The sequence below is a fragment of the Drosophila busckii genome, chromosome 2L (assembly GCF_011750605.1).
Source record: "Drosophila busckii strain San Diego stock center, stock number 13000-0081.31 chromosome 2L, ASM1175060v1, whole genome shotgun sequence".
In the NCBI taxonomy this organism is placed as follows: Eukaryota; Metazoa; Arthropoda; class Insecta; order Diptera; family Drosophilidae; genus Drosophila; species Drosophila busckii.
The window spans coordinates 14,400,233-14,416,386 of NC_046604.1; the positions used below are offsets into that span (position 1 = coordinate 14,400,233).

Here is a 16,154-nt window from a genome sequence, read left to right on the forward strand (position 1 = left end):
TTTTGTCTGCTGTGCTACGAATATACAAGGCAGCTTTTGTCTGCCTGCGAGCGCGCATACAGCTGCGAGCTTTTGTTTTTAATGACGTTTTACAGCGCTGTTAAAGCACTTAACATGGCTGCGACGATTTATAGTTAAGTTTGTAGTTGTTGCTGTAGCCGTAGCAGTGGTTGCTACTGTTGCGGCTGCGGCTGCTGCTGTTAACGCTATGTTAGTGCGCACGCTTTTAATACTAGCTCTGTTATTTGCTGTTGCTGCTGCTGCTGCTGCTCCAATGAGTAGTGTGTTGCCGGTGATGCTGGGCAATCAGGACGACGGCAGCTGCTTGGCGACAATGACTCCGGGGCGGCATTGCTTGAGCGACGTGGTAATGGTCACGGGCTGATGGTGATGGTGACTGCTGGACGTGGCGGAGGAGGCGTTCGCATTGCTCGTCTGCACCTTGAAAATGGCTGTGGGCGTGGAAATCTCTTTGCCCGACTTGGCCGTGATGATCACCTGCTTGTTGCCCTTCAGCTGCAGGAACGGACGCAGCTCGGCAATTGTTGCATGCTGTTTGCCCGTTGTTAACGCCAGCGGCGCATCCTGTCCAGCAAGCCGATGTCCTATATGTGTCTGCTGCTGCTGGAGCACCACATGCTGCTGCTGCTGCGGCTGCTGCTGCAGATGATGATGATGTTGTTGTGATTGATGCGGTTGCTGCTGCTGCTGTTGGTGGTATTGCTGCTGCAATCGATGCTGCTGATCGCCATCGGCAAACAGATGATCTCCCTCTAGATGGCGTATGGCCTCAACAATAGTCTCAAGATTTTGGCGGGAACGTGGAAAGATTGTAGTGCCAGCCATCAGTGTGGGCTGATCGAGTTTCTCCGTCTTGACCTTGACAATCTTCTCATTGATGCGCTCCACCTCCACTTTGGGCGTCGCCTTAATCGCCGTATGCAAGATGGGCGTGCTCATGCCCTCGGCATACGCCTTCGCTATGGCATTCACGTTCACCTCATTCTCCGACTCGGTGGAGCTGTTCGAGGACAATATCACCTCCTCATGCACCTGATCTTCGCTGATGATCTCTGCCGCCGCATCGGACTCTAGCTCCTCAATGCTGGAGCACACCACCACCTGCTGCTGTCCCATCTCATCAATTTCCACATACGAGACAGTGCCGCCAATCTCTTCGAGCTCCTCGGGGCGCACAAAGTTGTCCGTATGCTCAATCACTTCACGTTGCATGTAAGATCCGCTGTTGGCGCTGTTGGCTGCTGCAGCAACTGCCGTGCCAGGCGGCGCTGTTGCAACGCTGTAGAGTTGGCGCTTGATCAGCTGCAGCTCATCCTCGAGCAGGCGGCGCAGACTGCGCTCCTTCTCCAGCTGCTTCTTCATCTCGAGCATCTCCTTGGCGGCTATAATGCTGGCATTGTTGAGTTTATTGGCTGCTGCCGCCGCTGCTGCTGCTGCTGCGGCGCCACCGCCAGCATTGAGCAGCGTCATTGGCTCCGGCGACATCGAGCCGAGTCCCTCATCCGAACTGTCGCTAATTGTTTGCATGCTGATGACATTATCCGTAAGCTTGCGCTTCTTTATAGCCACTGCAGTGGAACTGCTGCTGCTGTTGTTGTTACTGCTGCTGTTGTTGTTGGTGTTGCTGCTGGACTCGTAGTTGTCGCCGGACGCTGAAGCGACGCCGCCGCTGGCCTCATGCTCGCCCACCTGACGCTTCAGCTCGCTGTTCTGCGTCAGCAGCTGTGTCTTCTGATTCTCCAGATCAACAATATATTGGAAAGTTTGTTGCAGTATGGCAGCCTGAAAGCAAAAGCAAAATGTTAATAATAATGTTAACATACTTAGCAGCTGTTAGATAACATAATATATGTTATGCAGACCTTTTTCTATATATACTAGCATAGCTAGTTGACAACAACAACAACAATGCAAGTCATTCACAACAAGTCGTAGTAGCAAGTTGTAGTCGTCGCCCCCCTCACCGCTGCCAAAGAGCAAAAGCGCAGCATAATTTGCAAGAAGAGCGAGAGAGCGAAAGCTTTGATAATTACAGCAGACGACAGACAGACACATAACTTATGCTGTTGTTGTTGCTGAGAGAGCGAGAGAGCGCGTTGGAGTGAGCGCATTTATAGTAGTAAATAGTGTTGTAAGCATTTGCCTGCGTCTTGGTTTGTTTTGTATCCATACAAAAGGTGAAGGAACTTGTGTCCTTCAAAATGCGCGCGTTCAACAACAAAGCAACAACAACAGCAGCAGCAATGCATATTTATGTTTGTATGTATTTGTATTTGTTTGTATGTCTGCAGCATTAATCATGATTTGCTTGCAAAAAAAATAAAAATGGCGTACGCGTAGGCTGCAAGTTGCTGATATGCATAACGGTAAAAAGTTGCTTAGAAAGTAAACCCACAACACAAGAAGAAGCAGAAGCAGAAGAAGAATGCTAGAAATGCGTGGGGGCAAACAAATTTATGACAACAAGCAACATAAAGCAAGTCAAGCACTCAAATTTGTCGCTCTCTCTCACTCTGCCCACCCACACAAGAGAATGCAGCAGCTGCTGCTGCTTGGATGCTGCTGCGCTGCTGCGGCTGTCAGGCTACTCATGACAGTGGAATGCGCGCAGTAAATTCTTTAGCTTTTGGCTTTTGATTAAAAAATAATAAATCTCTGTTGTGGCGGGCGCAGCATTCTTGTTGCTTTTGCTGCTGCACACAAACTTGTTTCACATTCCGCCTTGTTGTCGGAGGTCACTACTACAATAACAACAGCAGCAGCAACTAGCCGGCAATACACAGCAGCTGAACTCTCTCCCTGTCTCTCTCTTGAGCTCTCTAGCCGCAGCGCTCTCAATCAACGCACAGCTGTCTGAAGCTTAAAGTTGTTACGTTGTTTTTCATACGAAATACAATTTGCCAGACCAGCCAATGTTAGAAAGAGTGCAAGGCAGGGGAACAGATACAGATACAGATACATTTTAGCCGACTGAGTACAGTTTTCGCAACTTTTGGGACCTAGGGCAACCGCCTATAGGCTGCATATATTTTACTTATTATATGTTCGCATTAATTTGCACAAGCTTTAATTTTTTACTCTTTTGCCCCATTTGTCATTTGATAATAATCAGCAACTAGTCTCAATTGCAATATTTTATGCAAGCAGTATAAGAGAAAAAGCATAATAAATTACATCTAAGATTTATGCGCTATTAATTTATACCAAAAACATTGTCAGCTTAGCCAACAAAGGTCGTTCATTGACTTTATAGCTTTGGAAACAAACTGGAAAATGACCAAAGCGCGCTGGAAACTAGACAAAGCTGCCGCCAAAAGTAACAAATTACAAAATTAAAAAAATCTAATACAATTATACACCAATAAGCAAAAATTGTCTAATATGCCAAGCAGCTGTTAAAAAGCCGCCAGCGAAATTCGTATAAGAATCTTGCTGGTTTGCCAATTTTGCAAGTTGGCAAAACAGCAATAAAAACGTCGTCATAGCTGCGACGCAAACGCAAAATACCGGCAAAAATCTATAAAGACAACAACAGCCATGCATAACAAAAAAAAAAAAAACAGCCAGCAGCGGTTACAGCTGTACTACAATCATTCACACAGATACAAAAGCGCGACTGCATTAGTGTGAGGCGTAAACAAAAAGCCGATCAAACGTCTCACGTTGTTGTTCCAACAAGAATCCCAGCCAACGCGTTCGTTCGTCTCTGCTCGTTCGACCAACCAAACCCAAGCAGCAGCAGCAGCAGCAGGCAAAGGCAACGTTTTTGCGGCGACTGTACTTTTTCCAACATACACAAAATACAAAAACGAAAACACACCACCAAAGCAGCAGCAGCAGCAACAGTTCCAATACGAAAACTTTTTTCAATATTCGCCGGCCAGTTGAGAGCGAGACTGCCGAGTTTCGTCAAGTTCCAATTGCCAGTCGTTGCGCGTGCCTGAAACGGAAATGGCACAACAGCCGTGGCGAAAAACATGTGGACCCAAAAGCTTCGATAGCTTTTTTTAATGCGCGCTCTCGCTCGCTCGCTTGCTCTTGCTCTTGCATACATGCACACTGGGTAGCGATTTACTTGAAACACGTGTGTGTGATGCTCTTAACTTCCAGTCCATTCCCATATACATATTGGAAGCATTGCGCTCTCGCTCTCTCTCTCACTCTCTTGGCAATATGAAACGCGTGTATGTACAGCAGACAGCAGCTGACTTTGTTGGCGTGTTTCTATAAATGGCGCGGCAGCCGACGCTGCTCTCGTATTGTTGTTGTTGTTATTATTGTTGTTCCTTTTCAGTTTGCCTACACTACAATTTTTTGATTGAATAAAAAATGCATAAAAATAGCCAACACATTTTGGTTTTCCTTCTTGTTTTTTTTTTTTTGGGTTGACTTGCAATTGAGCGCGCGCGTCTGTCAATTTGTATTCGTCATCAGCTGAGCTGGCACAACGTATTTTATGTACATGTGTGTTTGTATGTATGTGTGTAGTAGTATAGTGGGCGCGACGCCGTGGTATTTTTGGTTAAAATACAAGCCCTGACTGCAATAAAGCACAAACACACACATACATACAGACTAACTATCTCTATCTCTCTCCTGTGCGCTCTCTGTTTTTCTCCACCCTTGGGCAGCTGCTGTGTCTACGTGCCTACTTGCATGTTTAGTACATACAAACATACATATACATAAGCATAAAACCGTTGTAGTAAAAATATACTACACCTCATACTAAAGGAAAAATCAATTTTCGTTTCTAGTAAATGACATTTTAATTGCAGGCTGGCTGCACTACAGTTTGAGCTTCACCTCTCAGCCCCTTTCATTGGGGGTGTGCTCTTATCAACTGTTTGCATTTTGACTTGTTCACTTTTTTGCTTTTGCGTCGCACGTTTTTGTTGGCGGCAAACAATTATTTTCGTTGTGTGTTTGTTCTGTTTTCGATTCTATGCGCTGCCTTTTTGCTTTATCTTTTGGTGGCGAGCAACGACGACAGGTGCGAGACGCTCTCGCTCACACTCTGCTCACCTCTCTCTCTCCCTCTCACTCTTTCACTCTCTTTCGAGCAGGGTAAGAAAACAAGTCAGCTGACATTAAACATTTTGTAGTTTTTCAGTCTTTGCATCTATATTCAATAACCCAAAGCGCGTGTTCAGTTTTATTCTATTTTACACATTCTTTTGTTTATTTTTTGGTTTTTGGCATACATATTTGCTAAATTTAGCATTCATCATAACGGAATTTGAGATGGGGCCCCGACGCCGCACACGTTGCAGCTTTAGCTACAGCATTTTGCAAAAATTACATACAAACATTAGGTCTGACTATATACATATACGCTGAAACGCATATATATGTGTGTGTGTATATGTAATTTGTTGCTTTTTGGCAATAAATATATGTATGCGCAAAAAGAAAAAACAGCTGCCGCTGCCGGCATTGACGCTTACGCATACACACAAACATGTTTGGTTTCGTTTGCTCGCACTCGCTCTCTATCGCACTCAGCTGCTGTGCGCCCACAACAATGGGCGCAAAACATGTGTTTTCTTACACACTCTCTTCTCACACACACACACACATACATATGCTGTAATGTGACAACATCTGAAAGCGCAATAGTATAAGAGCTCTAAGAGCGCGGAATTTGAACAGCCTGAACTGCATTAAATGACGTTTGCAACTTTTAAAAATATACTACATTGTATTTTATTCGAGTTTACAGTTTAAGCGGCGCTGCTAAAGGAAACAGACAGACAGACAATATGCCGTCATCGAAAGTAAATGTTGTCTGTGAGAATGAGACAGAGAGAGCGGCGCCAGATTACGAGGCGAGGTCATTGCGTATATAAAAATAAAACAGCTGTGAGGCACACAACGCGCCGCGCCATGTGAAGCGTAATTTAAATAAACTTTTATTATTGTTATTTTTTTGCGTATCTAGCTAATTTTATTACGAATTGCTGTGAGTCAGTGACAATTGCTATACGTTTGAACTAATGCAAATATAAACACATGGCGCGCTAGAGACTGTGAGAGTGAGAGAGCAATACAAGGCAAAGCTTGTAATAACAACATAAATGTAGGGAGAGAGAGCGCTTGCAGCTGTTTCTACTCACATGGTCAACAACAAAAGCATTTCATTAGCATAAAGAACCAACCACAGCACGCAAAGCAAGAATTTTTATGAATGCCGGCTAAACTGTCGTCAAATGCTTAACCGAGCAGCAAAGCCGGCTGCGACGTCAACGCTGACCTCCAAAAACACGCATACACACACACACACACACATGCAAAGCACATGTACGCGCTCTGCCTTGCTAACTGATCAGCTGATCGAATTTCATATGTTCGCACATATACAAAAGTAAAAATTTATTTACAAGTGTGTGCGCTGCTCGCGCTTGTGTGTGTTTGCTTGAAAAACTTAAGACAGCTGTATTAATTAACCCAAATAGCTGTAAAAATAAACAGCAAAAGCAAATTCGATAAATACACACACGCGTGTCTCAATTGCAATTAAGTGAAAAGAAATTAATACAAAAACAATGCGAACGAACAAACGGAACAGCGGCGCGCTGTGACTGTCAAACCAACAGCAGTGCTTTGCCAACTGCGACAACAAAGCTCAAGCTCAGCTTGATGTGCGCGCTCTCGCTCGCACTTGTAGCGCAAATTGTAAATTGCGCAGCAAAAATGCCGGTTGCCGTCTTTTTGTGCATTAATAATACGAAAATAACAATTGTTGTTGCTGTATCTTATAATTTGCAAACGCACATTCGTATGTGTGTGTGTGTAAAGCTGAGATCAGCTGATAGCTGATTCATTGATTTATTTTCACAATTGCAATTCACACACTTGGGAATTTTTCATGTAAGGGAAAACGGAACGGAACTGCCAGACAATGTCGTCTGTCTAACGCTTTTCCTATTTGACACTGTTAATAACAGTTATGCCCAAGCCGCAACTAAGCGCTGATCGAATAGCGCATACACTTTGCAGTATTTTGAAAACGTGTTTGCCTGCAATATAAAATTCATTGACTGGCTTTTACAGTTACTGCGGCAGAGTATCTAAAGCACCGTTGTATAGCTAAACGCAGTCGCTAAATGCGGCGAGACGACATTCCATGTAATCAGCAGCGGCAGCAGCAACAACAACAAGGTAAACAAACCAAAAGCTTAGCTCAAGGCAAAAAACACAAACTGCAATTGACAAAATGACGACGAAGATCTTTGAAAGCGCCAGACGTCTGTCTTTGTTGTTGTTGTTGTTGCTGCTGCCAACGAACGACCGACATTTGTTTTTGCAACAACAACAAAGCAGTCACTTGTCGCTTGGACTTTTGTTTATTGATCTACAGCGCTTTTGTTGTTGTTGTTGCAACTTTCAGTTGCACCTACAATCAAGTGCTTAAGCTTGATTAAAAACTGCGTTGGGCTATGTAAAAAACGAAATTACGCAAGTGGCATTAAAAGCATTTTCTAAGGAAAAGACTCGCATACTATTAATATATTGCTATCTCTTGCTTTCGCTGTCTTGCTCGCTCTTTTTACTACGACTTGCTGCAATTGAAAGTACAGCTGCAGCTAATGCGCTATATGCTAGTATCGGGATACATAAGGCTCACATAATCTACTTTTGTACATAACGGTATGTTGCGTATCCCGGACAGCTGCTGGCTGCAGCAAAAGGTTGCACGATGCCAATGGCCTAGTGCACTATACGCTACTGCTGCCTCTGCCACGCCCTGTACAGGCGCGTACCAAGGCCTCCCCTCTCTCTTTCGTTTTGGGCAGCTCGCCCGGAACGCAAGCGCTGCCTTTTGCGCAGCTGCGCGCCAGCCAAAAGCTGAACGCCCAATTTCTCATTTGCCCACAACACCCAGCACCACCACCCACCACTTGTATGTCCTGGAATACATACAGTCGGCCCGTCTAGCAGTAGTATTCCAGTCGGCCCAAACAGCTGCCTACCAGGCGCCAGGCAGACGAACGTTTTGCCTTCTAACGCGCATTTTACTATCAGCAACGAAATGGCAATGAAACATAGCCATGTCCACCCACCCACAGCCCACCCCTCCCCACCACAAATACCCTTGCTAGGCTCATTGCTCTCAGCTGCTGCCGTTGGCGCTTTTACAAAAGATAACTGTATTATGGGGCTTGGCCCTTTGCAGCGAAAATGTTTTGGTTTGAGTCTCTGTGCGCCTGCCCAGCCACAGTAAACATAGCTTAGCATGCACGGAAAAACGTACAGTGCAGCTGAACTAAAACAGTTGTAAATAAATCAAAATAAATTGCCAAATACAATTTGAAATATTTATAAATTAAATTTTGTAGCCTTCGGGGCGCTTTCTTTATATTTGCTGCTGTCTGTTGAGTTTGCTATTGTTACCCAGAACACTGGGAGCTGGCTACAAAACAAAACTTTTTTCTCTATCACTGTGGGTGGTGGCTGATTGGGGATTGCTACGCCTGCTCGCTTTTGGCGCGCACTGGAAGAGAAGGCCACAAATGGATCGATATTTGCCGTCGACTGACTACGCTAATATACATATGTGTATATAGAAAATGCAAACTTTCCAGTCGAGGGATGTTTTGGAGCTACGCACCTGACTCCCTTTTGCCTCCAACTACTTTAATGTAGGTTAGTTCAGAGACTGACTGAGAGAGAGAGAGAGAGAGAGAGCGAGCGAAAAAAAACTGTACGCAATTGCACAATTGCACTTTGGCGCCATCTAGCGCGCAAGTTCAATGACCCGCCTCAATGAGTAAATCACAGACCCCACCCACCCACGCACACACATAACAGTTATGTACCTTTGTTATACATGTGTGTGTGTGCCGCATAACTGTGAATGGCGTGTAGAGAGGCGTAGACTGCGTTTAGTTCTTCTCGTTGCTTTCTGCAGTGTTTGCATTTTGTTCTTCTTTGCTGTTCGCACTTTTGTGTCAACTGCAAAAGCTTTGCTTATGTGTGTGTGTGTGTGTGTGTGTAAGCTGCATTTGTCGTGCGACCTGATTCCGATTTCATGCATTCTGTCGTCGTCTCGTCAGTTTGTTTTCATTTTAGGCCTAGGCGCAGAACCCCCCCCCCCCCCCCCCCTGCCATATCCTACGCCCTCAATTCCCCACGGCAGCAAAAGCACCTGCTACATATGGAGCAAAGGATGTGTGTGTGTGTGTGAGTCTCTCAGTCAGCTTTTGGCTCTTAAGCTGGCCATTTGCATATTGCCATCTCGCTCGCACACAAAACTACTATCACATACTACACTGTTTACTATGTGTGATAAAAAAGAAGAAGCAGCAGCAACAACAGCAGCTGAGAAAAAAATCTATAAACTACTTGCAGCGCAAAATGAAAGCCTTGCTATATTTCTCTCTCTTTCTCACATTTGCTGCTGCTACGCCCCTTATGTCATTCATCATCATGACGCCTTTAACCCTTTTTCTATAGCTTCGACAACTTTTGTAATTATTTTACGCGCTTTTGCTTTTGCTCTTCAAATTTTCGAATATCTTGCAGTACTGTTTACTATAATTCGAGACACATAAATAACATTTATGCGTGAGAGTGTTAAAGCGTAGACATAAATAAATAAATAGATATTTGCTTGCTTGCTTTTGAATAAGACACGTTGATTTACAAGCGTCTGGGATGCAGCCCGCCAATGATAACATTGTCGCTCTCGCTCGTCACAACAAATCAATGTGTGTGTCTCAAGGTGAGAAAGCATAAATTACACACACACACGCACACACATGCGAAGAAAAGTAGGCATGCAAAAAGGCTCAGGGAAGAGCGAGAGCTTGTCATAACATCAAAGCACTCCCGCACTAACGAAAGGAGTCAAAAGAGAAGCACAAACAACATCAACGCCCAACAGCAATGCAAGCTGCGACTGCGACTGCAACGTGGGCAGCGCCGTCAGCGACTTTTTGGAAAGTTTATAGCAAAGTGACAGCTGCGATGTCGCCAAAGCCTGCGTGAGACGATAGAGGGGGAGGTGCGCAGGGCGGCAGCTCAAATGCATACACATAAACGTTTGTAAGCAGCAATTTGTCAACAGACACCAGAGATAAAGCACAATATGCAATTACTGTTGTTGTTGTTGTTCTTCTTCTTATGCTAATGTAATTGGAGTTGCGTGCAAAGCAGCGACGAGGCAGAGGGGGCAGCACACGCAACTGTAAATTGAGCTTAACTGAACTTAACAGCGCTCAACACTTGATTAGAAGCAGCCAATCTTATAAATAAACTTGCTGCTCACATAGCATAGAAAATTTTACTTTCTTTCAAAACACTTACCTTGCTCAACTTTTCGCCCTCGTGACGTGGTAAAAGGGAACGTAAATTCTGAAATCCCGCATTGATGCTCTGCATGCGCCGGCGTTCGTTGCTGTTGGCGATTTCACGTCGCATGCGCTTCTCCGTATCGAGCATGGGCTTGCCGTTGGGTGAGCTGCCGCCGTCCATCATAGCCTCGCTGCCGCTACCGCCGCCCCCATCTGCTCCGCCTCCTCCGCCCTTGCCAGAGTTGCTCATATTTGATTGGCGACGCTGCGAGCTGGTTGTGACCTGATGATGTGATGGCTCGGTGGTGTACTCAATATGATAGGTGTTCTCGCCACCTGAATCTTCTAGTTGTAATCTGCAAAAAGACAGAGAGAGAGAGAGAGAGAGCGACATTTAATACAATTGTTGTATATTTATAGCACAAAAAGCAATTAACTTAACAGACATACAAATACACACGCGTATTATAAAATTCATTCATAAATTTACAATTCACCCATTCAATTCAATTCAGTTTTAGTTTACTCACACACACACACACACACACACTGAATAATAATAAAAACAGCAACAAGGCAGCATAAAAGCAACAAGCGTGCGATTGAGCGAGCTAGAGACAGAGAGAGAGAGAGAGAGCGCGCGCGACAGTTTTACAGCAATTGCTGCTGCACAGCTGTCAAAGCTATGAGCCCAAAACAGAACAGATAACAATAACACACGAAAACAAAGAAAAAAACAAAAACTATTTTAGAATTGTTGCTGCTGATCTGCAGTTCAGCTGCTTGAGCGCTCTCTCGCTCTCTTTTGGTTCAGACGACTGCAGCATAAGAATTTCAAACTGGTTTGAGAGCACAGTTTATGCTCAAATGCATGTGTGTGTGTGTGTGTGTGTTAGAGTTGCAACACTGCATTCCAGGTAATAGCAGCAAATTTTCAAACAACAGCATTAGAAAAGCCAAGACGCTGTCTAGGCCTGCATTCAGTTTTATTTTTAGCCACACAGAGGTCGTCTGTTAGGCTATGTCTATCTCTGTCGCGCACAAGACATAGCAACATGTTTAGGCAACATTGTTTATGTTGCTGCTGCTGCTAGATATACCCTATAATCTTAATTTGTGGCTAAGCAATATATAAATAGATATTTTGCTTTATTATTTTTTAGTTAAAGCAGCTATATAATTAAGTTATATTTAAAATTTATAGAGTAACTGCAAATTGCATACTGAGCACACTCAGCTGCCAGCTAGTTAGTGCTCCTATTTTAGTTTTTTGCGCATTTTTTTTCTAACAAGATGTTGCCAAAGTTGGCTAAGCGGATGTTGCTGCACTTGTCGTTGCTGCTGCGCTGGAATTTTCTATTTAGCGCACATAAAGTAAATGCCACACAAGCTTTTAATGGACAAAAATGTTGAATGAAACTATTTTAGATGCAAGGCAAAGCAGTACAAAGGGCCAACAGCTGTTTTGAAGCGCCGATCATGATCGAATTTAATATTGGAGAGTGACAGCGTATGTGTTGCCAACAGCTGTTGCTAGTCATACATTTGAAATGAATTACATTTACGCATTCTTTTACATTTTCACCAGCTGCAATAACAAATAAGCCAAAAGCAAAAGCATAACAACAACAGCTGCTGCTGCTGCTTTTGCCCGGGGCCGCCGCCGCCGCTGTCCCAGCTAAGTTCAATGTAGTTCATTGGCCACTTTTTATTTGCCAGTCAACACACACACAAAGCCGAAGTCACGAGTGACGCCGAGAGCTTTGCCGCTGCTGCAGTCACACACACACACACACATGCCTATTGCACCTTATGCACTTGTATATGTGCGTTTGTTTATTGGGTCAACGCTTACGTCATCACATTTGGCTGGAATTTTTAATAAATTTGCAGGTGCATTCGATTCTATTGAAATGAAATTAAAAATTCACACTCTGTTTATTGTATAAAAACTGCAGTTTACAGTTAATTTTACACTTGCTGCTGCTGCAATTCAAGAACATATTTTCTTGCTAACACGATTGTCTCAAATAACGAAAGCAGCTTAGAGTTTCTTCTTGAAAAGGTAGTAGATTGCACAAAAGGTAGTAGAAATCGCAGCAGCACATGTTAGTTTAAATGTCCAAGTTTTCGTTATGCAGGCAGCAACAATAGCCTAGCATAAACAAATCAAAAATAAATAAAAACTAGAATTACCAAGCGCAGACCTCAAAACGAGACAAATCGTCGGCCTTTTGGCGCCGCATTTGCAATAAAAATACAAAGCACTTGGCAAGAGAGTGGAGAGGGCGGTCGGCGGGCAGCCGCTGCAATTTGAATGGGCCACCGACAGACTGTGACAAACGCACACACATACATATTACATAATAATCACACATACAAACAAAACACGCATGAGGTAATTCGAGATGAATTGCAAGGCAATAAAGTTGGACCGAAAGACGCAGACAAAAGAGAGACTGATATATGCGTAAAATAAAAACAACAACAGCTGTTGACAGCCAATTGTTGTAAAGTAAACTAATTTACGCTGCAGCTGCGCCATTGCATTAAGTTTAAACAATTTTTCTTGCTCAAAATGTACAGTGTACATTCAATTGCTTTTCTTTCTTTTTGCCATATACAAAAATCATGTGTTTTTCATCAACACAAGCACCGCTGCCGCTGTTGCCGACGTTCTGTGCAATTTTAGTTTCTCTATCTCGCTCTCACTCTCGATCGGCGAGCGCACTCTTACTCTCTCGCAGGTTGCCCATAATAAAAAAAAAATACCGCATGCTATGTGTAAACGCAGTGAGAATTGAAACGAAATGAATGGCAAATGAAACGAAATAGCAGCAGCAACAGCCAGCCATCGCCCAAAAATTTTGCGCAGCAGCTTTTTATCTTATTGGCAAAAATTAAAAAAAAAAAAGCATTCAATTTAGCTTTTATTTTTGCAAATTTTTAGCAGCCCACGCTTTGACATCAACGTATGCCTGCTTATCTTAGTATTTGTTCTTGTTTTCGCTTTGTTGCTTTCTTTAATGAATGGCGTGTGGTAGTAGTAAAAACCACTTCGTTTATGTGGCGGCATCTGTACTTTTTGCAAAAATTCCCCCTATTTGCCAACTGTGGCTTTGGACAGCAAAAACGTATGCAAGCTGAGCGAGCGCAGCGGCAGCAGTGGCTGCGCTTTCCAGTGTATGGGGAAAACGGAAATGACGCCACACTTGCATACATGTGTGTGAGCACAAGAGAAATATAGCTACAGAGAGAGAGAACGAGAGAGTTGAGTTGTGGAGACTTTTAGCCGATGCACTTGCCGGGCTGAAATTTCGAAGTCGTTTTAAGCTATTTTGGCCTAAAATAAATATTACTTATGGTTGTTTATGGTTCGTTAGCTTTTGTGTGTTTATTGTTTTTAAATTTAAGACAAGCTGTCAGCTGTTACGCGTTTGGCAGTGTTGATAAAGTAAATAAAGTTATACAACACAAGCATATGGGCAAAAAGAAAACTGACTGACTGACAGACTTATTGATAAGCCAGCGCATACACACACAGCCTCATGTATGTACACACAGCTGCGAGGGTCAAAGCGGCAAAGAGCAACAGAGAGCGAGAAGCGTGTTTGCTTTTACGTCAGCCTATAGTATATTTATAGCAAACATATGCTGGGCTATTGTGCTGATAAGGCCTCGACTCGCAGTTTTGTCGCACAAACATATGATTTTGATAATGGAAATTATACGCAAAATGTATAAAAGTCACAACTTTCGCCGCAACAACAACAACAATAATAATAATAAACTGTACATTTCTCTTCTCGCACACACACATGGACAGACAGCGTGATATTTACACTCTTTCTACAATTTGTCTATGTGTGTTGTGTGTATGTATGAGTTCTTGTGCGCTCAGGTAGCTGAGCGCTGTCGCCATATGATTATAGACAATAATACCGGTACAGCTGATTTCGCCGCCGCTAGTTGATTAGACATTTAATCAGCAGCAAGCGCAGCTGTTTCAGCAAAGAGAGCGAGGGAGAGTGAGAGCAGTGATCGTAAAACTAACACAAGACCCATAGCGCACAGGTGTCTCAAAAATTGTGAAATGTGCTGAATTTATAGATGACTATAATATTTTGGACAGCACTGTAGGCGTGAAAAACAGCCGTTTTTCAAATATGGCGTAAAAACAACACAACAACAAGAGAGACAGCAGCACCAGGCGGCAAATGTAAAGAGCAAAAAGACAAGAAAAAAAAGAAGCAGCAGCAGAAAAAAAAGTAGCGTCACCTTTTTTCCAGGCAAGCAACGACAACGAAACAGTGAAACGGTTGCGTTTCAATAGGAATATTATGAAATTGGAATGGAATGTGTCTTTTACCATACGTTTTTATGGTGGTGCGTTTTCCTTCTTTCTCTCAACAGCCGCTTATAGTTTGTTTTGTGCGGCAAAAAAAAAAAAAAAAATAATAAGTGCCTTTTGTCTGTGTGTGTGTGCGAGCGAGCTAGCATATGCCAAAATAATCAATAATTTGCGTGATAAACATGCGAAAAATAAATAAATTTAACTGCAATATGATATATACAATTGGGGGTTGATTGAAACTTACTGTAAATCTTCATCCAATTCCTCGGCGCTGTTGTATTCGGCGTTTTCCAGTATAACTTCCTCTGTTTTGATAGCCAGCGGTACTGAAGACATGTTTTATTTGTGTTTTTATTATGGTTTAGTTGCGCGCACTTTGGGGACAGGACACGTGTTTATCACACACTCACACACACTCGCACTTTACGTTTGCTCTGCTCTTTACTATTTATTGTATTCTGTATTTTGGCGTGTTTTGTTGCTGTTCTCTTCTTACGCACAAACACACACCCACGAGCACTCACAATCGATCGTTGACTTTTCTCTATATATTTATGTGTGTGCGTTTTTGTCGTCAGCTGGTCTTTTCTGGCCTCTTCTTTCAGCTGCTTTTTGTATTTAGCGGCAAATTTGTTAGGCACAATCGACACTCTCCACACTCACACTAACACACGCGCACAAACAGCAGGCGGCGCGTCGTCGCTGCTCTCTTGCTCTTCTTAACGTTGTGTTTGCTATACAGCAACACACAATACACTTGGTAGTTTATTCGTAAATTTGTGCTAACGATTTGATTTTTTTTGTTTTTGCAATTTTATTTTGCTACCGCACTTTAGCATGTATATATGTATTCACATTCACATATGTATGTATGGCGTATTCGTAGACCGCGTTTTTCAACCAAAGCGTCCGCAACACGTCCGTTCAGTTCAAGAGTTACAAAAAGAGTGTTGTTCGCGAATGAACGAACCAAAGCGAGAACCAAATAACGCAGTGCTGCCAGATGGCAATAAGTTAGATTGGCGGAAAAAGTAGCCAAAATGACTAAAAAGGAGTCAACACAAAATTTATAACCATAAAAATAATATAAAATAATTGAACGTGAAATGTATATTTAATATTTAAATTCAAATTATTTACTATACTAGCTACAGGTAGGCAGCACTGCCATAACGTAACAAATAAGCGAGTATTATCTACAATGAAAAAAGGCAAGCACATATCATCTATAAAAAAGCGTGCAAGCGGCGTAGCATGAAGAGATTTTCGTCAAGCGCAAAATTGAAACAGTTGCTTTATATTTTCTTTGTTGGATTGCAAATTTCAATACCATACACATTTTTTACAGGTACGTAAATTAATCTATTAAATTTAAAAGACTATTATTTTTAAATACAATTATTCGACGGTAATTTTTTCAGTTTATGGCGGTCGAAATCTTAGGCACAAACCAAGTGCTAGACACAAACCATATAAATTATAAT

The 16,154-nt window shown here is 42.9% G+C and overlaps 1 protein-coding gene across 1 annotated transcript; it reads right to left on the bottom strand.

Annotated features, from left to right (window-relative positions):
* Nucleotides 1–5: 5 nt before the first annotated feature.
* On the bottom strand, nucleotides 6–15,615 carry LOC108594221 (homeobox protein cut). Its single transcript, XM_017979331.2, has 3 exons — nucleotides 14,915–15,615; nucleotides 10,330–10,672; nucleotides 6–1,803 (listed from the first exon to the last, which is right to left on the bottom strand). Exons 1-3 carry the CDS (start codon nucleotides 15,004–15,006, stop codon nucleotides 307–309), a joined length of 1,932 nt encoding a protein of 643 aa, XP_017834820.1. The 5' UTR covers nucleotides 15,007–15,615; the 3' UTR covers nucleotides 6–306.
* Nucleotides 15,616–16,154: the final 539 nt, after the last annotated feature.

Coding starts and splice junctions, on each gene's coding strand:
- LOC108594221 (XM_017979331.2), bottom strand. CDS start 15,006: ATGTCTTCAGTACCGCTGGCTATCAAAACAGAGGAAGTTATACTGGAA. Junction 10,673..14,914: donor GAATTGGATGAAGATTTACA/GTAAGTTTCAAT, acceptor GTCTTTTTGCAG/ATTACAACTAGAAGATTCAG. Junction 1,804..10,329: donor AGGGCGAAAAGTTGAGCAAG/GTAAGTGTTTTG, acceptor TTTTGCTTTCAG/GCTGCCATACTGCAACAAAC.